This window comes from Mesoplodon mirus (genome assembly GCF_964341445.2).
Source record: "Mesoplodon mirus genome assembly, chromosome: 17".
In the NCBI taxonomy this organism is placed as follows: domain Eukaryota; kingdom Metazoa; phylum Chordata; class Mammalia; order Artiodactyla; family Ziphiidae; genus Mesoplodon; species Mesoplodon mirus.
The window spans coordinates 78,636,088-78,662,867 of record NC_138993.1 but is presented as its reverse complement, the minus strand read 5'-3'; the positions used below and the strand labels follow the sequence as shown (position 1 = coordinate 78,662,867).

At 50.4% G+C, this 26,780-nt stretch overlaps 1 protein-coding gene, 1 long non-coding RNA gene and 1 pseudogene across 8 annotated transcripts in view; 1 reads left to right on the top strand and 2 right to left on the bottom strand.

Moving 5' to 3' along the window:
* The window catches only part of LOC309792601, an 83,673-nt gene that overhangs the window by 35,595 nt on the left and 21,298 nt on the right, over nucleotides 1-26,780 (top strand). For 3 of the 6 annotated variants that reach the window (XR_014291740.1, XR_014291741.1, XR_014291742.1), the window contains exons 2-4: nucleotides 10,292-10,368; nucleotides 21,372-21,746; nucleotides 24,474-24,550. This is a non-coding gene — a long non-coding RNA (uncharacterized lncRNA). Of the gene's footprint in view, nucleotides 1-8,346; nucleotides 8,419-10,291; nucleotides 10,369-21,371; nucleotides 21,747-24,473; nucleotides 24,551-26,780 lie in introns of those variants that run through there. The other 3 variants (XR_014291744.1, XR_014291745.1, XR_014291743.1) reach the window with 2 other exon arrangements.
* LOC309792461 (putative ATP-dependent RNA helicase DDX28) lies at nucleotides 6,629-8,270 on the bottom strand (annotated as a pseudogene). The gene has a single exon. The product of its transcript is annotated as a putative ATP-dependent RNA helicase DDX28 (transcript).
* Nucleotides 15,321-20,613, bottom strand: LOC309792479 (dipeptidase 2-like; the record flags this gene model as incomplete). The annotated part of the gene is made up of 7 exons (XM_082602144.1): nucleotides 15,321-15,654; nucleotides 15,755-15,890; nucleotides 16,540-16,615; nucleotides 17,285-17,369; nucleotides 17,749-17,925; nucleotides 18,046-18,114; nucleotides 20,593-20,613. The coding sequence occupies 7 exons, from the start codon at nucleotides 20,611-20,613 to the stop codon at nucleotides 15,397-15,399; spliced, it is 822 nt and encodes a 273-aa protein (XP_082458270.1). The 3' UTR covers nucleotides 15,321-15,396.

The window sequence follows — 26,780 nt, the reverse complement described above, 5'->3', positions numbered from 1 at the left end:
GTGCGCTCCCGCGGACTTGGGGTGCTGGAGGTGCCCGGCTTGGTCTGCACGCGGGTTACCGGCCGCAGCAGCAGACTCAGCAGGAGCAGCAGGCACAGCAGAGGCCGCTGGCTGCATGCACGGGGACCTTCGAGGCCCCCGGGCCGCAAGCTGTGCAGGGCAAGGCAGGCGGGCAGAGGCGGGTCTGAGAGGGGCGGGCGATGGGGTTCTGCCCGTCGACACAGGCCACCCAGCGGCACGGCCTCGCGAGGGGGGCGGGGTGAGGGAGGGGATACAGAGTCACAGGACCCTGACCCGTGTGTGGAGACCCGCGATCCGGATCCAGGAAGCCCGGCAGCCACAGGGCGGCACTACCCTCCCACCCCCTGCTCAGAGGCAGCTCCCGCGGGCTAAGCTGGCCTCTGCTGAGAGCCCACTCGCCTCCCATCGTGGGTTCCCTCCACCCCCGCCCCTCTTCCCACTCCCACTGCTCCGAGGGGGCGCCCTAGGTTGCTCTCCCCCACCTCTAACCTTCCTGTCCAAGCTGGGGTGCTTCTCTCAGAAGGCCACCTGCAGCCCGTGGCCTCCCGGGAGCACACCTCGTCCCCATCTGCCTGCAGCCGGCCCCGCCCACCCCGAGGGCTGCGTGCAAGGGTCTCTGTGGCCACAAGTGCTCTGGGCTCCCGGTTTCCCGGGACTGGGCCATGGGGGCTGGTGTGGGGGAAGAGATAGTTTCTGGAAATGGGGGGGGTAACCTTGTGAGCTCTGGATTCAGGAGGGGGCCCTCTGCCCCCAACCTTCTCTCTCCTCCTACTTGACTCCCCAACCTGCATGACCATTCTCTGGGGACTTGAACCAGCACCTGGGAACTATCAGGAACCTCCCCCACTTCTGTCAGCCAGCCTCAGGAGAGCGCCCTCAGGAGTTGCTACACCTCCCCAGGGCCTGAATAGAGGGACTTTGGGGATGTGAACTGAACAACCTTCTGGGGAGAGTCAACGACCCTTTTACTCAACAGAGCAGGAACTCAGTCAGTAGGCTATTTGTGTGGAAGGAAATGAAGTCGCTTCCATGGCAGAAGAGCCCCCGCCGCAGCAACCTTCGTCCCAGAGCTGCTGGCTGACCTTCTGGCCAGGATCCCTCCTACCTCAGCGTGGAAGGCCCGGCCTCGTGGAGAAGTGTAGGTTCTGAAGAAAGACCTGGCACCTGGGTTCTGCTGCTACACTTGCCTTATCTCGTGGCCCTTGTGGCTCTAGCTTTCCCAGAAACCTCAAGGGCTAAGTGCCTGTGCTTGCTCAGAGGCCACACGCCATTCCCCATTTCCAGCCTCAGGCCCTCCCGCTAGCTGCCTCCTCTAGGGACCCCCTCCCCCCCAACACACACACACACACACTGGGGATGTGCCTTCTCACAGAAGCTCAACCACTGAGATGATTTGGGGACTGTGCCCAAACTCCTGCATCCCCAGCCTCTCAAGTTTTTGCTCTGATCCCTGGCACCCCCTGGAGCTGTTCCACCTTTGGAACCTTTCCCAGGTGGCAGGAGTGCCTAGCACAGGGGTAGTGACCTAAGTCTGTGCACTGGCGACCCTACAAATCTGTTACAGAAAAACATTTTATTGAGCAGTAAGGGACCCCACTGGGGACAGAAAGGGCTGGCAATAAAGGAGCATGTGAACCTCGGGGCAAGGTGCGTGCTGCTTGACTCTCCATCCTGTTCTTGCTTCAGGGAGCAGGGTTTCCTGGGCCTCTCTATCCTGCCTCCTGTGGCCCCAGGCAGGAGGCTCTTTGGGAAGCCACAGATTGCTGCTTTCAGTTTCAAAAAGCCCAGCTCCCCCCTGGTTTGTGGTGGTGGCCGCTGACAATGGCTCAGGGCAGGAGCCCATGTGGTAGACTGCTAAGGCTTCTCTGCACCCTGTATCTGCTCCTGCATCCTCCTCGGCTCGCAGAGTGCAGACTTCACTTTCTTCAGCTCACAAAGGGGCCCGTGAGGACTGAGCAGAGGAATGCCAGGTTTTCTTCCAGGCCAGCTTCCGCCCTGGGATGTTCAGGGCAGACTCTCATTTCAAACCTCACTTTCTGAGGCTCCTGGCTTATGGCCATTGAGTGTGCAAGGAGGCTCCTGGCTGAGGAAGGCTCAGACAGAACGACGCAGGTTCTAATCTGTGGTAGTGGGCAGTGGGGGGGGGGCGGGAGGGGTCACTGCAGGAAGAGGCATTCGCTGCCTTAGGCAGTTAAACCATTGCCTTGTCTTCAGAATGGTTCAGCCAGCAAGATTCTGTGGAGTCCACCTCCTGGCATCATGCTACAATCGCCGGATTTTGGGTCTGGAGCAACCGAGATCTTCGTCTGACTCTTCCGGAGTGTGCTTTCTCTCGGGAGCACATCTGGGGACTGGCTTCTTGGCTTCCACCTTTGCTGGCGTGGCCAAAGGAGCATCCCCGTAGGCCTGGTAGCCACCAACCAGGCAGTATGTCTCCCCATGCCAGCCCAACTGTGTTTCTCCACACCCTCAGTTGAGGATATGGTAGTGACCAGGTATAGGAGGAGAAACGGGAGCCACAGCTGCTGCAAAGAAAAGCAGAGCTGATCAGTCACTTCTGCTGTACACAGTCTCCTGCCAGAATTTCCCTCTCTCATGTCTCTCCCAGTTTCTGGCTGAAGACCTTTAATCTACTTGACATCCAAAACACAGACTTGGCCCATCACCTCTATGAGTCCCTAGAGAAGGGACACTGGCTACAAAAGCAATTCCTAGAGCCTACAGTTGCATCAGGTGAGGTAGTCTCTTCACCGTTGCCAGGGAAAACAGTAGAACCCGAAAGAAATTGCAATCATGATCCTCTCCACCTCTCCCTTCCACAACAGAGAAAACATTTCTTGCAGTGTGTCACTTCTGAGGCTTTAATGGAAACGTCTTTCAAGTTTTGGAAAAAGATAATCTAATATAAATTGGTTAAGGACCCCTCCCACTTTGGCAACCCGTCTTGGGCCCCATTTATACTGCCTGTTACAACCACACTGAACTCTAGCCCTCTGATACTTTTATCTAGATTAGAACAAGGCCAAATACTGAGGCAGAGTGATCAGGAGACTCAGAACCGGGTTCTGGGTACCAAGTGTAGGCTCACATCCACCCAGCCTCCTGGGACACCATCTGCTCAGCCCTCCAGTCTCACTAGCACTTCATCACCCCCCTTGGTTCTTCCGGTCTTCCCATGAATATGGCACCACCCTCTCCCCTAGTACTCAGCAGCTCAGTATGGGATGTGTCTGAGGGGACCGATATAGATGTGTACATGACAGCACAGAGGTGCCTGGGTTTGAAGGTGCGGTTCAAGAGTGGCCCTCTTCCTCAAACTGCTCCGTTTACCATCTGCCAACAAAAACGCACTTGTCTTTTGCTAAGAGGCCAATCAGAAAAGGGTCTGAATGGAAGCATCCTGTAGCCCAAAGCGGAAGGCTACATTTATAAAGTTCAGAAGCTTCCTGCACACTAGTTCAGGGATGACCTTTCACTTGTCCTCAGCAGTGAGCACTGTGGGACCCTGAAGGTGTCCCAGGTCACTGGTATTACTTACAGCTGGGAAAGGGCTGAGGTTTACGTAGTGGGCAAGCCCCACAGGAACATGTGGCAGCCAGGTGAGGTTGTGTGTACACCATGCCTCTTCTACAGGTGCCCGGTCTCGGTGTACCTGCTGCACTGCCCAGCCAGGGAACAGAGCACAGGTTTGAGTAAATATAGACGATCCGGTCAGACATTCTCTCTCAGACAACCAAAGAGATTGGTATCTGGTGGAGAACTGGTAGGGAAGTTTCTCTGAGGGCAGCACATTTCCATAGTTATGCTGCCATGGAAACTGTGAGAAGGCCTGTGAGGTCATCACTACCCAGTGAGGTCATAATAAGGAACCTGTGACTTGCGGGTCAGGCTTCAGGAGGAGGGGCAGTTTTGTGGAGGAGAGCAGGGTGGAGGCAGAGGTACTCTGCCTGGTCCCTCACACCTGGGCTTCCCCACCCATGCCCTAGTCTAGTAGACACCCCACGTGGGGCGTGCAGGTGGGCTGGTACAGCCCCAGGGGCCCCAGGAGGGCAAGAGAGACCCACATTCTGAAATTGGCTTGAGAGGCAAGATTAACGTTAAGAGACAGCTAGGTTGTATGGCACTGACCCTAAGAAGCAGAGAATTGTGTGGACTGGGGAATCAGGGAAGGCTCCTTGGCAGTGGGCCTGAAGGACAAGTGAGATTTGGACCCATGGGGAAGAGAGAGAAGACATTCCAGTTTGGAAGAATAAAAGGAAAGACACACTCTTCTCGACCTTGTCCTGCCCCAAATATAAATTCATAGAACCCTCACATTTTTACACCTGAGGGCTTAAAAAAACCAAGATGTTAAGGGGCCTACCCATTGTTACACAGGTAGTGGAGAGGGGTTCTGCTCAATGGTTACGTTCATGTTGGAGCACCGGATTTACAGCTGATAGGAATGTGAGGACAAGCTCATGTCGTTTCAAACATTTCCAAGTGATACTGAGAGAGATGTTAAAGGTGCAAAATGAGGGTGCTGAATGACCTCACAAAGTGGGAATGGTGGGCCCATTTTAATATGAAATTCAAAACAAATTCATGACAAAAGGACATAATACAAAATGACAACATAATCATTACACTCCCCTCTCCCCTAGAAGTAAAAATCATTATAATCCTCTCTCTCTCCACCATGAAAGGATAAGATAAAGGCTCAGCAGCAGCCCCCGTGAAAAACATGGTCAACACTGTGAAGAGGTGTTAGTAAGACGACTTGGTCCGACTCAGAGAAGGAAAGAGACAACTCTGCCCTTAGCCTGATCAGGCCCACAGGAAGGAACCACACTTGGGGCAGCCTTTGATAGTGTGGTAATGAGAGAGAACCTTCTTTAGGAGGGGACTCCCTGTTGCCGACCTTGAAAAAGCAAAGATGGGACCTTCGTTTACTAGGGCTGTTGCAGAGGGGATGTGCCCAGGAGGTAGAGACTGCTTGGACTACCCTTTTAGAGGTTGGGCCACCCTGGTCGAGAACCACAGCACCTTCTATCCCTAAACTGCTTGAATCTGGGTGCCCGTTAGGACAGACGAAGTCAGGCCTCATTGGAGCAGACTGCCTTTGGGAGTGGTAGAAGGTAAATGTGAAGGGGAATGCTTGCTCTGGCGGAGGTTTGTCACGGCAGGTGGGCCAGCATGAGACCATTTAGAATCTCCAAGGCTCCAGAGATTACATGGCTGGGAACATCCCTCTGATGTGGTGTGGGGACTCCTACCTTAACAGGACCTGGCTGGGCATCTGGGGGAGGCAGAATAAACGGTTTATTAACTTAAGAGAACAAGAGAATCACCTGGGGGGTTCCACAAAACCACTTAAAAAGCCTTGTACCTGGATTCTTGAGCCAACCCTCAGAAAACTTATCTAGATCTGGAGTAGGGCTCAGGAAGCTGCACTTTTAATAAGCTTCCTGGGCAGTCCCACCACAGTGGTCCATGGATAGAGCGACCAAATTATTGTGTATTCTCGGTTGCTTTTGGGAGTCAAAGTGGGCAATATTAAAAACTGCAGCAGGCATATGTATAAACAGGGAATATTCAAGGCAAGCAGAGGTGTATAGTTATTCTATGCATGAATCAGATTTGAGAAAAGCTAGCCTGGTGGTTAAAGAATACAACCCTTAGGACAGACAGACCAGATTCTTTCCTACTGACTTGTGTGATTTTGACCAAGTTCTTTTATCCTTCTGACTGTTTCTTCATATGGAATAGAGCTATGACTGTACATTTAGCACAATATTCTCTCTCGGCAAAGGTTGCTCTGGGTCCATTTGTGTTCTCTGCAACTTAACCCTTTCCAGTGCGCAAGCATTTTTAAGTTGTTTGGTGAAGTATTACATTTGACTTTCAACAGTTCATTACTTTGGGCAAAGCTTATATAATGCTGCAGAGACTAGAACCTATGCAGAGATAGTGAGAGGATGTTATAAGCTTATTCTGCCGGTTTATAAAAAAGTTTAACCTTTTCTCCTCTTCCTCCACCTGCCACCAAGAGATGAGAAAGAAGGCAGAGCCTGGAAATGCACACCAAGCAATACTTCGGTGTCAGTTTGCCTTTTATTCCTCTGCCAGTACTTCCCAGAGAGATTTCACCAAAAGTGCCTAAGCTTGCCATGGCCATTTTTGTGAAGAAAGTTTCTCTCTATTGCTAGTCACATCCCCTTTTCCTTCTCCTGGGGGCTTAATGGATGTTTGGGGGCAGGAAACAAAATTTAAACTAAAACATCAATTGAAAGAGCCTTCGTCCTAAGTGTGGTAGTTTGGAGTGTGCATCTTCTCAGAGTCTACTGAATTCTGCCCCAGTGGAAACTGTTATTAAGGGGCACCCATAGAAACATCGCTTATTGTTAGAAACCACGACATAATACAGAGCCAAGATCGACATTATTCTTCACGTGAAAGACTATAGAGAGCCAAGCTCAGTAGTTCACCTTCAAGTGCTGGCCAGCAACTTACCTTTTGAAGCCAGACTGCAGCCCGGGTCTTCAGAAGGTGACTAGGCAGCCCAGAGCACCCCACTGACAAGTGTGCTCACCCGTCCAGCACAGAGGGAAAGGTCCCTGTTACGGCATCATATATAAGCCTGCTGCAATAAGGTTTGCTGGTGCAAAGGCTCTCTCACTGAGGACCCCAGTCCTGGAAGGCTTCTCCGGCGAGCTGCCAGTTCAATCTTCTGAGCCAGGCTCACGTCCCAGGGATGGGTCACAAAGCTGACGACGGTGCCTGGCACCTCGCCCCCCACCCGGCCCACCCTCCCTGCTCTGTGGATGTAGTCTTGCAGGGTGAGAGGGAAATCATAATCGATGACTAGCTCCACCTGGGTGCTGTCCAGGCCCCGAGAGGCGATGTCTGTGCAGAGAAGAATGTCTCGGGAGCCCTTCTGGAAGGACTGGAAGATGCCTGCTCTCATTGAGGCTGGCATCTGTCCCTGCAGTCTTAAGTGTTGGATTTTGTGGTCATCCAGAATATATACCCCAGCCAGTTCACAGTGCTGGAGCAATTACAGAACACCAGAACAGTTCCTGTGGGGCCAATCCTATATGCTCTGTCATGCTGCCTGAGGATCTGCACCAACCCAGTCACCTTCTCTGTTCCCTTCGGCCTCATGAATATCTGTCTGACATGAGGCATGATGCAGTGGAGCTTGTCACTGGTAACGGGGGTTAGAGAGTCTAAGCTGGCAACTTTACTCAGCAGCTGGCCTCCACCTTCGGGAAAAGTGGCCCCCACCAGCACTAACTGAGCTTTGGGATTGAAGGGGTCTTTTAAGTCAGCTGGGCCTTCTGCTATATGGCTCCCCTCCAAGATGTAATCCACCAGTTCCAGGAAGCTTTCATCCAACAGCGTGTCTGCATCATCCAACACCAAGAAGGAGAGCGGCTCCAGGCTGATCAGTTGAGTTTTCAGGGCCTTCCACAGAGCCCCCGGAGTGGCCACCAGAATATCTGCTGGAGGTTGTTTGGACAGTTGCAGCCTGATCCTCCTCATGCCATGTACTCTCCCTAACTCCCGCACCTGGAGGTCCAAGGAGCTGCCCAAGGGCTGGGCCACGGCCCGCAACAGTTCGGCTAATTTTCGAGAAGGCACAAGAACCAGGCCTCGAGGAGCAGGGATACGACAGGGGTCCAGGCTTGGCAGGCCCAAGAGCCGTTGAAGGAGAGGTAGCATGTAGCTGACAGTTTTGCCACTGCCGGTTTCTGCGGCGCAGAGGATGTGGCGGCCGCGAAGGAGTGGGGGAATGGTACTCGACCGCACGGTTGTGGGCCGAACAACTTCGGGAGCAGCCTCTTGTAGTGCGCTCAGAACGCGGAGCTCCAGACCCAGTTCGGTTCAGCTGCCGTTGGGCGAGAGGTTCCGCAGCGCTGGAGTCTCATATTGCACGCGCTCGATGGAGAAATGGTCCGCGTGGGCGCACCGATTCCTCCAGCCGCACGAAGCGAGTGGCGCGGGCTCCCAAGGGCCCAGCGTGAGGTGTGCCGCTGGTTCAACTCCGGTCGCCGCGCTGACATCAGCAGCGGCCCCGGTCGCTCCAGCACCGGCCGCGAAGGGCTCCGCTGCCCGCTCTGCCGCTCTTCCTGCCGCCGCTGTAGAGCCCGCGGGATGCATACCACGGGCAGGGGCTCGCTGGGACCGCGGACCGTCAGGTCCCGGCGAGGCGCCAGAAGCAACTGAACCGCGAGCGACCACAGCCCCACCCGCCGTGCCAGAGCCATACTCCCCTTGCTGCGGGAGAGGCGCACGACAGTGACGTCACGGGCGCGCCAAGGCCTCGCGGACGGTGGCCGGCGCGGCTCAGTAAGGCCCGCGGAATCGGCTAACTGTGTGGAAGGAGCGGGATCTGTAGAGCTCAGCAGCGGCGAGGTCTGTAGGTCCGAACAGGGGATGGTGACTCCAGACCCCGGCCAACCTTGGGGAAGGGTGCGCGACGGAGGCAGGACCGGGGTCCGGCGATACGCGGCGATGGGGCCCTGGCATTACGAACCAGGAGGGCGGAGGGCTTCTGGCGATCCGATGTCCGATCCCTGCCGTGCTCTTTCGTCGCCCTCACAGCTCCTGTCATGGCTCGGTCAGTTCGGGTCTCCCCCTGTGACTTATGAGGGTGCGGCGATGTTCTCCCAGATGTGGTCCCCGTGTAAGGTCTTTGAATACAAGTATTTATTGAGAGTCTGAGTGAATGGTCAGGCCTGGGAGCCGAGACCAGGAGTCCGGAGTCGTAGGTCCAGGCTCACCCTTCCCTTAGAGCTCCCCAGAGAGCTGAGGGCCCCGAGGGCAAGCTGATGGCTTTCAGCGTATCTTCTCTAAAGTCAAGAGAACTCATCTCTTGGTGCTTTTCCCCTTTCTTTTCAGCTGAGGTTCATTCTCCCCTCCCTTGTCACCCTTAACAACTTATCCTGAACCCACTGCTTTCTTGGGTAGTTCACCTCCACCGGCTTTCCAGTCAGATACCTCAATTCCGTAAATAGCAGCGAGGAGGGTCCTGCTACAGGTTTGTGGCCGGTCAGGCAGAATATTTTACTTGAATTCAGTTGTTCAGGTTGCCGAAAAGCCTTACACTACTGGTACTTCCTGAACGGATCCCGAAAACGGGTGTCCGATCACTTCTGTAATTTCCAGGGCCTGGGGTAGGAGATAAGGTAAACGTGGATTAACCACCTGGGAGGTTCTTAACATCTGGAGAAAGAGTTTTACTTTCATCAGATACCGTTACAGAGATAAATACTACTAAATTTCAAATAGCATTTTGATACACGATAGACTTTCTGGAGAGTTACCTGTTAAGCCAGCAGAGAAGAGAGGTTTGAGTACTCATGGGTGAACAGAGTCACCCATGTATAGTCACCCATTGGATAGAGCAGTGGCTCCTGAGTGAGGGTGAGTTTGCCCTCACCCTTCCTCCAGGATGTTTGACAATGGCTGGAGACATTTTTCTTTGTCACATCCGGGGTGTGGGAGGGTGGTGGTGCTGCAGGCATCTAGTGGGTAGAGGCCAGGATGCTACTACATATCGTACAAGGCATAGGACAGCCCTCCCCACCACCCCAAAAGAATTATCTGGCCCCAAATGTCAATAGCATGCTATGGAGAAACCTTGGATAGAGGCTGAGGACTGAAGAGAGGCTGAGGTTGTCACATGTACTCTCACTTCAGGTAGTCAGTCACATTTGCCAGACTCTGTGTGGCCCTGCCCCTTTCCCAGAATGTGTAGCAGGCACACTGATGCCATTGCTTGTCATGTCCTTGGGATGAGAAAACCGTGGGGGCTCCTCAGAGTCATAAACACAGGAAGGAAGGAGTGATTTAGGAGGGTGACGTGGGAGAAGAGAGCTTTAGGAAGAACAAAATTGTCCTCATGTGTTTGAGAAATGTGCCAGATGGAAAAGAGATGAGGTGTGCCATGGGGTGTACCATTGCAGAAGGCAGACTGGGACTGATGCGCGACAGGGAGTCAGATTCTGAATTTGATATAGGCTGCTGTAGCAACTAGAAATGCCTAGACCTGTCTAGAGAGTGCTGGGTTTTCTGTCACTGTAAAGTTCATGTATAGGCTGATGACCACTGATTGGTGATATGATAGAGGGGAGTTGATATAAAGGATGCTCTAAGATATTGTGATTCTACACTACTTTTACGATTCTTTCCCAGAACTCGGAGCTCTTCGTTCGTTAGCTGAAGAGCTCCTTGGATGTCTGCTCTGACATGTTTCATCCATTTACATGTGCCACTCATCTTTCAGGTACAAAACAAAGAATCGCTTTGCACAAAGCCAGAAGGGATACACTGAAAGAATGATCAGAAAAGAATAATACATAGGTAAGCATTTACATTGACTTTCTCCAAGTATTTGAGACAGGGTAGCTGGTTAGTGGCTGCTTTCTTGTGCTCGAGTCCTTACAACGTGATCACCTCAGAATGTCATAGGGATTGGAGCCTGTCTGAGCCTGTCTGTCTCTGCCCGTGGCCCCTAGTTTCCTCTTGTCATTGCTTTAGGTACTGTGTAAGGCCCTTCTCTTTTCCTCCCGCTCACAGCAGACATTGAGTAACCTCTGGTTGTGACTGAGATGCATATTTCACAGTATAGTACTTTAGAAATGAGAAAGGTTTACTTATTGTGGAAACAAATGTAGGCCCCTGGGAGTGTTAGTGTCACTTGGTAATGATTTTCCCAGGGCTGCCATGGTAACTGACGTTGCCTGGTTAACCCCTAAGTTTTGAAAAGAATTCTTCCTTGGATCTCAGGTGATAGTGGTACATTCCTTCCTTCATTTATTCATTCAGTATATATTTTCTGAGCACTATGTATGTGTCAGGTACTTTTCATATGGACAGTGAATGAAACAGACAAAATTCCTGCCCTAGTGAACTGTATATTCTGATTTAATTGGCTTGGGGTGAGGCCTGGCCATTGGTAGTTTTAAAAATCTCTCCACATGATTCTAATGGTTCTAAGGTTTGAGAATCACAGTTATAAGTGAAGCACTTTGGGAATTGCAAAGGCATTGCAGAAATAAAAAGTGGCTATTGGTATTCCTTCGCTATTCCTGCATTCTCCTGCCTGCATCAGGACTGTTGTACAAGTGCCGATCATTTTCTTTTCAGCCCTTTTCGCTGTTTGCCTAGACCCTTTATCCCTCTTTCTAACCTAACACCTTACCTCCTTCTGGTCTTTCAACCTCCAGTCCCTCATCTGTTTGGGATTTATCCTACACTTGCTGGGAAGCCATTGCAGGGTGTAAACAGAGAAGTGGTGTTAGCAGAGATGCCTTTTTCAGACACCATACTGGCTATTGTAAGAGAATGGATAGGAGCGGGCAGGAGAAGATTTGGGGAGACTCATTATGAGACTGGCTTTGTGCACAGTGGTGGCCTTGGAGATGGAGTAAAGCAGGCAGGTTAGAGTCATATTTGGATGGTTAGTGATGGCTTGGAGGCGAATAGGAGTAAGTGATGAATTGGATGTGGGGAATGTGGGTTAAGGATGTGTAATTGGGTAAATGGAGGCACTACTTACTGAAATGGGAAAAATTTTCTCCCCACATATTGGCCTGATAAACACCTTGTCACCCTTTAGACCTTGAATCAGAGATTCTTTCTTTTTTTATTTTAATATATTTTATTTTATTTCATTTTTATTTGGGCTGCGATGCCAGCTTGCAGGATCTTAGTTCCCCAACCAGGGATTGAACCCAGGCCCCCTGAACTGGAGGCACAGGGTCCTAACCACTGGACTACCAGGGAATTCCCAGCAGAGATTTTTTCTTTGTTTTTTTAAATATAAGTTTTAATTAATTAATTAATTAATTTTTGGTCACGTTGGGTCTTTGTTGCCGCGCCTGGGCTTTCTGTCGTTGCGGCGAGCAGGGGCTACTCTTCGTTGCGGTGCACGGGCTTCTCACTGCAGTGGCTTCTCTTGTTGCGGAACACGGGCTCTATGTGCACGGGCTTCAGAAGTTGTGGCGCATGGGCTCAGTAGTGGTGGCTCGCGGACTTAGTTGCTCCGAGGCATGTGGGATCTTCCCGGAACAGGGAGCAAACCCTTGTCCCCTGCATTGGCAGGCGGATTCTTGTGGGGTTTTTTTTAATATATTGGTTGGAGTATAATTGCTTTACAATGGTGTGTTAGTTTCTGCTGTATAACAAAGTGAATCAGCTATATGCATACATATATCCCCATATCCCCTCCCTCTTGCATCTCCCTCCCACCCTCCTGATCCCACCCCTCTAGGTGGTCGCAAGGCACTGAACTGGTCTCCCTTTGCGACGCCGCTGCTTCCCACTAGCTATCTATTTTACATTTGGTAGTGTATATATGTCCATGCCACTCTCTCACTTCGTCCCAGCTTACCCTTCCCCCTCCCTGTGTCCTCACGTCCATTCTCTACATCTGCGTCGTTACTCCTGTCCTGCCCCTAGGTTCATCAGAACCATCTTATTTTTTTTAGATTCCATATATATGTGTTAGCATATGGTATTTGTTTTTCTCTTTCTGACTTACTTCACTCTGTATGACAGAGTCTAGGTCTATCCACCTCACTACAAGTAACTCAATTCCGTTTCTTTTTATGGCTGAGTAATATTCCATTGTATATATGTGCCACATCTTCTTTATCTATTCGTCTGTCGATGGACACTTAGGTTGCTTTCATGTCCTGGCTATTGTAAATAGTGCTGGCAGGCGGATTCTGAACCGCTGTGCCACCAGGGAAGTCCACAGAGATTATTTTTTAAGGGAGACCCTCCTCAACCCCCATCAGTCTCTTCTCTGCTGAGCTAGACTCCCACAGCCTTACGTAAGTGCTCCATCACAGCACCATGCACACTTTTATTTTCACACATATTTGTAAGTTCCCTTTCTATAACCCTCTGTTCTATTGAACCTTACCCTCCTGCCTCATCTTTTTGTCTCTAGTGCCTAGCAGTGCTTGGCATATCTTAGGGATTCAGTAAGTGTCTGTTGAATAAATAATTGGAGACAGAGGACAAGGCTTAGGAGGGGAGATCAAGGCTTTGTTTTCTACATGTGGAGTAGGAGATGCCCTTAACACATCCGAGTGGGGATGTGTTTTGAGCAGTTGGTGTGAGGTTGGGATGCCTTTGGAGATGATCATGGCCAATATTTTAAACCATGGGAGTGAATAAATTTGTGAGGGAGGATGTGTGAAATTAGAAGGGAAGAGGGCCCACGACTGAGGAGCAGCCTCAACATGTGAGGGCAGGAGGTGAAACCAGCAAAAGAGACCGAAAAGCAGGGGTAGAGAGGAAAACTGGGAGAGTGTGCGGTCGACGAACCCAGGGAGGAGAGAGATCAAGCAAGAGGGGAGGCTCCACCATGCCATGTGCTGCTAGGAGAACAAGATTGAGGACAGGTCAGTGTCTCGTAGATTGAGCCACTTCGAGGTAATTGTGACTTTAATCAGAGCAGTTTTGGCAGAGTGGAAGGGGGGGAGGCCATGCCGGAGTAGCCTGAGGAGTAAAAAGGTAGTACCTCTGAGAAGAGCATCCTTGGCAAGCTTTGTGATTTTTAGAGGGGACCGTGTTTGCTTAGAATAAATAAATTAACAGTTATCTCTGGGACGTGGGATTTTGATTTTCTTCGTTTTACTCCTGTTGCTCTACCTTCAAAATATTTTCAGAATGTGACCACTTCTCACCACCTCCCCTACTATCTCTCCATCCGGAGCCACCATCATCTCTGACATCGGTGGCAGAAGAGCCTTCTGATGATCTGCCAGTGTCTACCGTGGCCCCCACAGTCTGTTTTTCATACAGCAGTCAGCGTGATCATGGGGAATGTGATCAGTCATGCCACTCCTCTCCTTAAAAGCCTTCACTGGCTCCTATCGTGAAGCGCTAACACAGCCCGCAGAGCATCCGACAAGGCCATTCGGGGTCCGACCACTGTGTCCTACCTGCTCGCTGCTCTCCATCCATTGTGTATCTGACTTCCGTTACCCTCTTCTCCTTTCTGTGCTGCAACCACAGTGGCCTCCTTCCTGTTCTTCTAACACACCAGACAAGCTCCTGCCCCAGGGTCTTTGCACTGGCCCTTTCCTCTCCTGTGTACTCTTCCACTAGATACCAACTTGGCTAACTCAAATCTCTGCTCAGATGTCATCTTCTCATTGAAGCTTATCTGGGCTTCTCTATTTAAAATTTTAACCTATGGGGATGAGGTGGGGTGGAAATGGGTGAGGGTGGTCAGAGGATACCAACTTCCAGTTACAAGACAAATACGTTCTGGGATGTAATGTGCAGCATGGCAACTATGGTTAACAATACTGTATTGTATCTTTTTTCTTTTTTCATTTCATTTATTTATTTGTTTATTTTTGGCTGTGTTGGGTCTTCGTTGCTGCACGTGGGCTTTCTCTAGTTGCGGTGAGCGGGGGCTCCTCCTTGTTACGGTGCGCAGGCTTCTCATTGTGGTGGCTTCTCTTGTTGCGGAGCACCGGCTCTAGGTGCGTGGGCTTCAGTAGTTGCGGCACGTGAGCTCAGTCGTTGCGGCACATGGCCTCAGTAGTTGTGGCGCATGGGCTGTAGAGCGCAGGCTCAGTAGTTGTGGCGCACGGGCATAGTTGCTCCTCGGCATGTTGGATCTTCCCGGAGCAGGGCTCGAACCCGTGTCCCCGGCATTGGCAGGTGGATTCTTAACCACTGCGTCCCCAGGGAAGCCCTGCCTCTCATTATTAACTCAATGTATTAACTCAGTTTTGGCTATAATTAGTGCAGTTTCTATTATCATTAATGAACTGGGGGAAGATCGGGTGGTTGTCTAAGTAGCCTGAACTGACTAGAGAGAAAGTCCCTGAGGCACAGGGGAGGAGGTGTGCCCACATCCAGAGCAGTCTAGCCATTGGAGGTCCATGGCTCATTAAGTAGCCTGAGATTCTGGTCTGTGTCCAAATAGGTACAAAGATCATTTGTGATCTAGGCATGTTCTCTTCTTGGGCATCTGAACCAGAATTCCCTGAAAGATCCCCAGGTGGTACTCAGTGGGTCAGGATGTGGATGGAGGTGAGCTACACAGAGGGAACCGAGTAAGGTCCACCCTCCTGCAGCCAGAGCCACCCACTGTCTTCTTCCAGTGCTGAGGCAAGCCACCTGGGTTTCCTCAGGCCACTGCCAACAGGTCTTCCTTTAGTATCCGGTGTCTAAACTGCAGGGTCGCCCACCAAACCCCAGTATTGGGAGCCTGCACCACAGACCCCACCACGGAGATGGACACTCATGTTGATTCCATTTCTAAAACATTTATTTTCAGGAAATGTTTGTGCTCGTATGCAAGGAAACTTTGTGGGGTATCTGTGGCTGCCAAAGTGACATCTGGCAGGATTAACTGGATCACCAGAACCAAACAGTGAGGACTGGGAAAGCGGCAATAACTGTGAGGCCTGGGCCCATGTGGGGGCAAGATTTTGAGAATGACCACTTAGGTGACAACATGGGATTCCCACGAACCGCAGCTCTGGTTAGTTTCTGGTCTGGAGCCAGATCCTCTCTCTGATGCGGACGTGGGAGGACGGAGCAGCAAGAGCTGCCCAGCTGCTCGTCTGGGAACTCCTCCTCCAAGCGACTCTGTCCCTCGTCCTCCTCCTGTACCTGGAGGCGGCAGTCAGCGGGCAGCACCTCTCACAGCACCCCCGCGGACACCTGCTCAGACCACCTGCTCAGAGCTACTCTTCTGCCCAGCCCAGCACACCTGTTCCACCTGCCTGAAGACCCGCCGCCCCTTTCCTCGAAGCACATCCCAGAGCTCTTCCTCACTCCAGCCACGCCCCAGCAACTCCTCTATCAGTACCGGGTATATGGACACGTCCTCCAGCCCCTGTGGGAACCTGTGTGGCTGCCAGCCAGCCAGCTCTTGGGCCCCAGACCTGTTCCCTGGTCCTGAGTCAGAACCAAAGCCCTATGTGTCCAAGGTCCACTGAACCCCAGCCTTGGTCAGATATGGAAAATGGAGACTTGGAGAGAGTAAATGATTCACTCCTGCTCTTCATCCTTCAGAGGAAGACCCCAAAAGCGCCTCGACTATTCATCAAAAGTCATTGAGTTGTACTGTTAAGATCTCTGCCTTTCACTGAATGCACTTTTTGCCTCCATTTATAAAGAGAAGAAAAGCTTTTTAAGAACTGGGTTGAGCCCCCTGCATGCACAGACCCAACCGCAGGCAGAGAAGATGGTCAGCCCAGACCTTGCTAAGAGTCTTCTCAGAGGCCATGGGTCTGGTCTGCTGGCACTGGATGGGCGCAGATGCTGGGCAGTTGATCTCTGTGTGGTGTTTTAGACAAATATGATGACCTAGAGTAGGGTCAAACAGACAGGAGAGCCCAGGAAGCAGACCCTGGGAGAGGGGAGATACCATTTGGGCCAGCACACCTGAGGCTATGGTCAAGGCCATGAGGACCACAGTGTGGTGGGCACAGTGGCTGTGAAAGCCCCACTGCTGCCTAGCCAGCCCGAGACAAGCCACGGGGAAGCACCCACCGGCCAGCCCCGTCATAATCTCCGCCAATCCCGATGAACTTGCATCCAATGACTGCCCTGATGTGGTCGAAGTGATCTGAAGAATGGAGAGTCAGCAGTGTGGGGCTACCAGGGCAGGGGTGGGGTGATGACTGACCTCTGTTGATTCCCCTTTTTGCAGCCTGTAGGCCAAACAGGCCAGTTCCTTCATGGCCTGGCACCGAGAGTACCAACTAGAGGGCCCTGAGGTTTGATCTGAAGTGATCCCAGCTGGCTCTAGAACTGGACTTCAGATTTGGAGTGGACCCCAGAGCCCCCTGTTGGGGCCATTTCCCACCCAAGATTCACCCTGCCTCCCAGTCTCCTTGAGAACCTGTGGGGGCTCCTTTCCCCGGGTGTGGAGGATGAGAGAGCAACAAGAGTACAACTGGTGAAGACCCCAGAGACCTAAGGAGCTGTCCAGTCCCTTGGCCAGAGGTAGGGGCAGTGTGCTTTAGGAGCCCCTGCAGAGGCACAGATGGGCAACACCCGGGCTCTGTGTCTGACAGCCTCCCTGATACCCATCATTATCACAGTTTTGATTCCATGGCTCCAGTTCCACATGGCACCAAGGTGCTGTGTACCATCCATTATTGGGTTTTGGGGAGCTGTACCTAATTGCCAACAGGTGGGTCAAACCACTGGGGCTCTTCTGAAGTCCTCCCCAAATTTGGACCCAGCTTCAGCTCCAAATCAGAGTTTTCAGAGAGCCCAGGGCGAGGCTCACCTGCCCCAGTAGACACATTGGCTAACGGGTTGCACTGCAGCACCCGCACGGACAAGGACAGCATCACGATGCCACCGTTCATCTTCTGCAGGGGCGGACCGGTGGACAGTCAGCTTGGCTCCCAGCACAGCCACCTGCCTGTTCACTCTCTCGGCCCCTGTGAGAAAGGTGTTCAGCCCTGGCCTTGAGGTCAGAGTCGTCTCCTCTCTGGGTTTGTGTGAATGGAGGAGCCGCAGCCCGGGTCTGGGTGGTGTCTTGGCCCTGGGTTTCCGGGTTTGGAGTAGTATCTTACCACCTAGACCCCCACCTAGGGCTCAAGAGTTCAGGGGCTGTGGACCGTGGGTTTTGGGGGCAGAAGATATTTAACCTGGGGTTTGAGGAAATTGAGGGAGAAGAGGCTCAGGTTCAAGGGCTCCTAGTTTGAACCTCTTGCTTTAGGGATTAGGGCCAGGGCAGTCTCTCACGAGAAGCTGCAGGATATCATCAGGAACATTCCAAGTGTTCTTGCACACACCCCGGGCCGCTGAGTGGGAGATGATGACAGGTGCCTGTGACACTTCTAGGGCTTGCCATGCCACAGCATCCGAGACATGGGACAAGTCCACCATCATGCCCAGGTGGTTCATTTCTGCCACCGCCTTCTACAGGAACAGGATGGGGAGAGGGCATCAGGGCTGCATTTATCTTGTGTGCATTTATCTGTAGGGAACAGGCGGGGCTGTACATTCATGTGGGGCAGGGTATGGAACCCGGGTACTTACCTTGCCAAGCCGGTGAGCCAACTGACATTGCTGTAGAAGGGGTGGATACCCTTTGCTGTGCTCTGTGCCCTGCAGGATGGCCAGGAGGCAGTCGGACTGGTGGCCATGACTTTGCTACAAGAGCCTAGAAAGAGGTTCTTTCGAACTGTCTACACCTGCAACTCCCTGGTGCAAGAGGAGGGACCCAAACTGGGCTGTGCCTGGCAGTAGGAGGGCCCTTCTGGGGACTCAGTCTTGACTATATTCAGGAAAAAAATGCATACGCCCTTTTTGGTCAACTGCATCATTGTCGAAGTTCTGTCTCTTTTCACTTGCTTTAAAGGCCACTCCAATCTACCTCTTAAAAACTGTTTCCTACAATTCTGCCTTGCTTTCAAATCCTCTTCGTTGCCTTCCCTCAATATATTTTTGGACGATAGTTGTCCTTTATAACTGTACAGGTTTTTGAATTGCAGTGCCCCTGAGCTCCATCTTTCAACTCGCTTTTTTGTGAGCTGGCTGCAAAACTGCAGGATTGCTTCAGACCCTATTCTGATTCCGGGGGGCAGGCTGAGCCTTTGGTTAATTCGTATTCTTGATTGGAAATTAGAGTGACATGTGCCTGTCCAAACACCTAGAGCTGGTCTCTCATTGGTTCCCCCTCTCCCCGTTCATCCTCTGGACAATTTGCAAACTGTACGAAACAGGAGGTTAAAGGTGCTGATTCTCCAAGTGGGGAGATTGATAGTAAAGCGGCTGGAATGGCAAACCCGAGCACCAGGAGATGAAAAATAACGTGCGTTTTAGAAACCTTTCCCGATCACTGGGTGTACCATCCTCTGGGTTTCCCATGCATGTTTTAGCTGTCGGAAGATTCCCTTGAACCTGGAGATTTGGGACCCATGGAATGGGTAGCACACAGTATTACTTTAAAGGGTCTGCATTTGCTCACCCAACCTCACCAATCCTGTCGGACCCAAGAGTGTCCAGCCTTATGTCTCTTCCAGCTGTGGGTCTAGATGTGGTCAATCCAGGTTGCATCACAGCTCCTGAACGAATTTTGTAAGAATTTCTCTTTCACTATCTTTTTTTTCTTTTTTCTTTTTGTAATTTATATTTATAATGGGGTTTAGCTGATTTTCAATGCTGTGTTTATGCCACTTTACACCCACTAGATTCACTTACAGAGAGATATCAATAAATACTTTTTAAGATTCTTACTACGCGGATATATTCTTCTGTGGTGAATAGGGTGTGTTGAGTCCTGTTCACTGAGCAGTGAGTAGGTCTTGTCTATTACATATTTGGTTAATGGAACGGTATCTGTGCTAATTTCAAACTCTTGTTTTATGCATCACCCCACCTTATCTTTCCCCGTAAGCAGCCATAGTGTGTTTTCTAAATGTGTGACTCTGTTCTGTTTTGTACAGTTCATGTGTAGAGATTTTTACATTCCATCTATAAGTGATATAAGTTTCGTTACCTGTGTGACTTATTTCTCTTAGTATCATCGTACCTAAATCACTCATTATGCTGCTACAGGCCTTAGGACATTGATTTCGAGTGATATCCCATCGTACATAAGTACCACAACTTGTTTACCCATTTTTTTGTTTCCTGGGATATTTAAGGTGTACCCGAGTCGAGGTCCTTGTAAACCGAGCAGCCCTAAACTTTGAGGTGCCTGTGTCCTGTCGATTTATGGTTTTCCGAATATACACGCCCATGAGTGGAAGTGCCCTATGCACTGTAGCTCTGATTTTTAGATGTTTTAGGAAACACCATACACTTCTCCAGAGTGGCTGTTGGCATTTTACATCCCGCCCATCAGTGTAACAAGGCTCCCTTTTCTCCATGGCTTGTCCTGCATTTCTGGTTTTTACACTTTTCCAGGATGGCCCTTTTGACAGATGCGAGTGAGACTTCTTTGTAGTGCTGATTTGCATTGCCCGCTTGCTTGGTTGGCCAAAAAGGGCGTATGCGTTTTTTACTAAATATATTCAGGAAAAACTCATAGGCCCTTTTTGGCTAACTGCACCATTGTCTAAGTTCTGCCGCTTTTCATGTGCTTTAAAGGCGACTCCAAACTATCTCTTGAAAACTGTTTCCTGCAATTCTGCCTTGCTCTCAAATCCTTTTCGTTGCCTTACCTCAATATATTTTTGGAAGATTGTTATCATTTATAACCCTGCAGGTTTGTCAATTGCAGGGCCCCTGAGCTCCATTTTTTAAGTCCCTTTTTTGGGCACTGGCCACAAAACCCCAGGATTGCTTCAGGCCCTACTCTTGTTCCGGGGTGTAGGCTGAGACTTTAGTTAGTTCTTCTTCCTGCTTGGAAATTAGAGTGACATGTGTCTGTCCAAACACCTAGGGCTGGTCTCTCATTGGTTCCCCCTCTTCCCGTTCATCCTCCGGACAAATTTCTAACTGTTCGAAACAGGAGGTTAAAGCTGCTGATTCTGCAAGTGGGGAGCTTGTTAGAAAAGAGGCTGGAGGGGTGAACCCGACTACCAGGAGAGGAGGAGATGAGGTGCCTTTTCCAAACTCTTCCGGGTCAAAACGGTGTACCATCCTCTGGGTGTCAGGCATGTTTTAGCTGTAGGTAGAGTCCCTTTCATGTAAGGAGGACACCAGGGATTTTTCCAAATCAGTGTCTCCCCGAACCCCAAACTGGGAAATTTTTAAGCTATGGGTACACGTATGTCCATTAAGGGCCTTAGGCAGTAGTCAGAGTCCGAGCTTAGTTGATTGAAATCTTCAGGGTGAGAAGCGCTCACCATCGGCCTCCCTTAGGTTACATTTTATCTGTCATTGATACGTGATGTAGATATAGATATGTATTCTTTTTCAGATGATTTCCCCTTATAGGTTATTACAGAATATTGAATGTTGTTCCCTGTGTTATACAGAAGTTCCTTGTTGATGATCTATTTTATACATAGCAGTGTGTATGTGTTAATCCCAAACTGTTAATTTATCCCTCCTCCCGCGTTTTCCGTTTGGTAATACGGTATAAGGTTTTATACTTCTCGGAAATGGGGGAGCTGAAAGAGAGGTCTCGTTTTCAGTGGAAAAGCATTCAAAACAAGATTGAAGCTTCAGCCAAGATTATTAGATGTCCATCCTTGGAAAGATATCACGTCATTTCTCTAATATTGACCTGACAAATAAGACAAACCCCTCTACTGAACTTGCTTATAATAAAGTGATGGAAATATCAAATGGAAGTCTTAGAAACATCTTATTTTACCCGAGCCTTATACACTGCTCTATGTTAATTACAGTTTGGCTCACACATCTGTTCATTGAAGTTACAATGTTCTCAATTTCTGTTACTGACCCTCCAGAGCGGACCCCAACAAGGGTCCCCCTGCCCAGTGTCGTTGGAGCCAAAAGAACGAGACTGAGTTTGGTTCAGAAGCAAAGGAAACTTTATATTTTGATCAGAGAATGGAGAGGTGAGAGTATGCGCTCCCCCGCGGGCTGTGGGCTGGGCTGCTTTGTAGGGATCCCGGCAGCGGGAGGGAGGGGGCGGAGCTCTCGAGGGCCGGGTTGGCTGGAGCTCAGGCTCTATGTCGCGGAGTCTGCAGGGGCCCCGCGAGCTGAGGTGTTGGCCCAGCCATTCTGCACTAGGAAATCGGGTCTGAAGTGCCGGGTGTGGGACCTCTGCATGCGGAACCCTAGGAGCAAGTGAAATTGGACAAAGCACAAAGGAAAAAAAGGTTAGACTATTTTATTGCCCAGATTCTAATTTTATCTCCCAGGAATTTTGAATGGGCTTTGCCGGAGACAAACACCTCCTCTGCTTTTTGTCCCGTTCCTCATTCTTGGGGTGCTGAGGGTGCAGACCCCTCTTCTGTAAGTGCTTCGTGCTGAGTTGGGAGTCCTCATACCCGGGGGGAGGGGCAGGACTTCTCCCCAGCAGCCTCCAGGTGAGGTCGATTGTCCGCAGGCCTCCCGCCTCACTGCTCGTCCGCCTGAGCACCAGCAGTAGGAGTGTTATAGATTGTAATGACCTTTAAGGGTCCAGGAAAGAGATGCGCAGAGACGCTGGGGGGGGGGCAGGTTTCACCCCGCCCCACAGTTGTTCGGCCACCTTAGGCTGACGGTTTCTGCCAGCCTAGATGCTCTGGCCAGTAGTCTGCGCTTTCTTCAATTAGGTCCCTCAATTAACGTACAAACAGCACCAGGTGTCGGAGCCCTGCCTGCTCAACTCCCAGACAGTCCAGGGCCGGTGGTGATCCAGGACCATGACGGCCACTGAGTCAACGGCCTTTTGAAGTAGCCAGGAGTCCAGCCGGACTCATTGGCCGCCGTCACCGCGGTGTCTGTAGGCTTTTCTATGGTGACAGCGTGATATACGGTTCCCCCGCCAAGCTTATTAGCTCCCTTCTGGGTGCAGTAAGTCCTGCAAGCAGTAGTCTGCTCTTTCGGGGCACACTCTTGTTTTCTGAGAGAAACTCCAGGTCAAGTGATGGTCACATGAGTCGTCATTGGGGCCCGTTGCCCCCAGTTGTCTCTCTGGAGGTTGAAGTTGGAGGGCCTCCTCTCTCGAGGTCTGTGTGTCCACCGAGCGACCCCTGCAACTTCAGGGCATGGTGGGTGGTTAGGATCACCACGTGGGGTCCTTTTCCCTTGGGAGGGAGCTGGCCTTGCAGGCTGCTGATTTCCAGGTTTTTAGATACCCTCAGTATCCTGGCCGGATGGGGCGGCGGGCCAAGCCCTTGGTGCCGTAGTTTCTCCTACCTGGAGGGCATTCTTTCGTTGTTCCATTTCAAGTGATCCCAGTTTTTGCGCTAATACTAAAAGGGCGATTCACCTTCGACCGGGAATGTAAAGGTCAAAGGGTTCAGCTAAATTAGGGAGTTCCAGGGCAAGGGTCTGAATTGACTGCTCTTTCCATTCTTGAAAGGCTGCTTCTCGATTCTATTCAAAAGGATCATCATCTTTTCCTGTCAGTGTTTCATATAGAGGCCCAGCTATTAGACTGTAGTTAGGGATCCAGATGCAGCAAACCCCGGCCTCCCCAGGAACCCCTAAGCTGTCTTCTAGTTTTAGAAGGGGTAAGGCTGCAAATGGCTTCTTCCCTTTCCTGGGATGGGCTTCTCCGACCTTCTGTGAGAATGAAGCCCAGGCAGGTCACCTTAGCCTGTGATATTTGAGCCTTTTTCTTGGACACCTTCTATCCTTTATTGGCTAGGTAGTTCAGAGGCCTCCTTAGTAGGGCTGGTGATCAGAATGTCGTCTGCATATTGAAGGAGGATTCCCTTCTCCAGAGGTAGAACTTTTAGGTCTTTAGCTAACGTTTCCCCAAAGATGGTGTGGGAATTTTTGAACCCTTGGGGCAGGACGGCCCAGCAGTATTGATTTTGTTGTATGTTGTGTCCTGCCACTCACAAGCCAAAATTTCTTGTGACTCTGGGACTAATGGAATACAGAAGAAGGCATCATTGAAGTCTAATACAGAATACCATGTCCTGGTGGATGGTAGAATGACCAGCAGGGTGTAGGAATTAGGAACTACTGGATGTATATCCTCGGTGGATTCATTGACTGTCCTGAAGTCCTTTACCAGGTCACCAGCAGACCACGGGGCTCTCGTGGTCAGGCCCCTCCCAGAACACGGAGCTCCCCTGGGCAGGTACCCAGCAGCCCACGGGGCCCTCGTGGTCAAGCCACTCCCAGGATATGGAGCTCCCCTGGGCAGGTACCCAGCAGCCCACGGGGCTCTCGTGGTCAGGCCCCTCCCTTGATACGGAGCCCCCCTGGACAGTTACCCCGGCAGGGCTGGGCACACAGGAACCATTCACATAGACGTCACTGCAGAGCACCCCCAGCTCACCTGTTGGTCAGAGCTGACCCAGAGCACCTCAGAGCAGGACTTTACCTAACAAGCAGTACCTCCTACAGGTCTGTGACCCTGGGCTTCACTCTGTGCAGCCTCCCTCCCCCTGGTCTTCCAGAGGCTTCCACTGCAGCCGGGGCACCAGGCCTCTGTCTGCACCCACCACCCCTCCTCTCCCTGACTCTTGGGTTCCTCTCATTAGGAGAGGGTCTTTTCGAAGTTGTCTCCCACTCTTGGGCCAGATAAAATGATTAGAAAACAAGCTAGGGCTGCAGCCCCTTGTCTATCCTGACTCTCAGGAGCCCACACCTGTTCTTTGGACCTGGCCGGTGCAGCAAGGCCCACTTCCTGCAACCGTGAGCCCCTGAGGGGCGAGGATTGGCTGACCTGGGCAGGCTGACCCTGCCGGCTAGCCCTCCCCAGGTGTGCCTGGGTTGAGGTCAATATAAACATCCCTCCAGGCAGCAAGAGCCCCTGCAGCTGTGCCTGACGCCATATTCTCTGCCCCGTCAGCAGTGTCGGGGCTGGGCTGGTGGGAGGGAGTGAGGGCCCACGGCTTTGTGGGTAGCCCAGTGTGAGTGGGGTTCTTCTGGACTTTCCGCAGGAGTTTCCAGGCTGCCACCTGCTAAAGAAGAGGATGTGTTACCCGTACCTGTCGCTGGAATTTCTCCCCGGGCAGAGGTAGGAAGGGAAAAAGCAGTGGGGGCCGGGACAGGAGGGGTACCTCAGGCAGGGAAGTGGAAAGCTTCCAGAAGAGCGCCCAGGGCCAGGACCGCCCTGGCTGGCCTGCAGGCACCAAGTCGGCCTGCGTGCTGTCGCTGGTGTGGCTCCACGGCCCTTCCTCTAGGCTTTCAAGTCCTTGCCCACATTCAGGTGTTTTACCTGGGAAGGGTGGGAACAGTTCAGCAGCACCTGTCCTGGGGCTCAGCTCAAGTTTACTCACAGACGCCTCGGCGCGGTCCCCCAGCTTTGCAATGAGGACGCTCCTTGCGGGGGAGCTGCTGGCTGCATGGGAGACTATTCCCCACTTCTGACCAACTTCAGAATTGTTTACCACTGGAGCAAGTGCCCTGATAGGGTTATCCTCTGTATGACTGGTAGGTTCTGTTTTTTTTTTTTTTTTTTTTTTTTCCTTTTTTGGTTCAAGGTAGGTTTTATTCCTCTTTTTGTATTTATAGATACAAGCATGGAAATAATCCATTCATATAAATACGTCTATGTGAACGAAAGAACATTTTTTCTGTTTTATTTTTTTAATATTATTTATTTTTTTAACTTTGAATTTTATTTTATTTTTTTATACAGCAGGTTCTTATTGGTTATCTGTTTTATACATATAAGTGTGTATATGTCAATCCCAGTCTCCCAATTCATCCCACCACCACCACCCTGCCAGTTTCCCCCCTTGGTGTCCATACATTTGTTCTCTACATTTGTGTCTCTATTTCTGCCTTGCAAACCAGTTCATCTGTACCACTTTTCTAGGTTACAGATGTATGCATTAATATACGATATTTGTTTTTCTCCTTCTGACTTACTTCACTCTGTATGACAGTCTCTAGATCTATCCACGTCTCTACAAATGACCCAATTTCATTCCTTTTTATGGCTGAGTAATATTCCATTTTGTATATGTACCACATCTTTATCCATTCGTCTTTCTGTGGGCATTTTGGTTGCTTTCATGACCTGGCTATTGTAAATCGTGCTGCAATGAACATTGTGGTGAATGTGTCTTTTTGAATTATGGTTTTCTCTGGGTATATGCCCATTAGTGGGATTGCTGGATCATACGGTAATTCTATTTTTAGTTTTCTAAGGAACCTCCATACTGTTCTCCAAGGTGACTGTATCAATTTACATTCTCACAAATAGTGCAAGAGGGTTCCCTTTTCTCCACACTGTTTCCAGCATTTGTTGTTTGTAGATTTTCTGATGATGCCCATTCTAACTGGTGTGAGGTGATACCTCACTGTAGTTTTGGTTTATATTTCTCTAATAATTAGTGATGTGGATGGAGCAGCTTTTCATGTGCTTCTTGGCTATCTGTATGTCTTCTTGGGACAAATGTCTATTTAGGTCATCTGCACATTTTTGGACTGGATTGTTTGTTTTTTTACTGTTGAGCTGCATGAGCTGTTTATATATATTGGAGATTAATCCTTTGTCTGTTGATTCGTTTGCAAATATTTTCTCCCATTCTGAGGGTTGTCTTCTCGTCTTGTTTGTAGTTTCTTTTGCTTTGCAAAAGCTTTCCGGTTTCATCTGGTCCCATTTGTTTATTTTTGTTTTTTATTCCATTACTCTAGGAGGTGGATCAAAAAAGATCTTGCTGTGGTTTATGTCAAAGAGTCTTCTTCCTATGTTTTCCTCTAAGAGTTTTATAGTGTCTGGTCTTACATTTCGGTCTCTAATGCATTTTCAGTTTATTTTTGTGTATGGTGTTAGGGAGTGTTCTAATTTCATTCTTTTACATGTAGCTGTCCATTTTTCCCAGCACCACTTATTGAAGAGACTGTCTTTTCTCCATTGTATATCCTTGCCTCCTTTGTCATAGATTAGTGGACCATAGGTGTGTAGGTTTATTTCTGGGCTTTCTTTATTTTTTTTCTTTTACACTTTTATTGGAGTATAATTGCTTTACAATTGTGTGTTAGTTTCTGCTGTGTAAAAAAGTGAATCAGCTATACGTATACATATAACACCATATTTCCTCCTTCTTGCACCTCCCTCTCATCCCCTTATCCCACCCCTCTAGGTGGTCACAAAGCACCGAGCTGATCTCCCTGTGCTATGTGGCTGCTTCCTAGTAGCTATCAATTTTACATTTGGTAGTGTATATATATTCATGCCACTCTTTCACTTTGTCCCAGCTTTCCCTTCCCCCTCCCTGTGTCATCAAGTGCTTTCT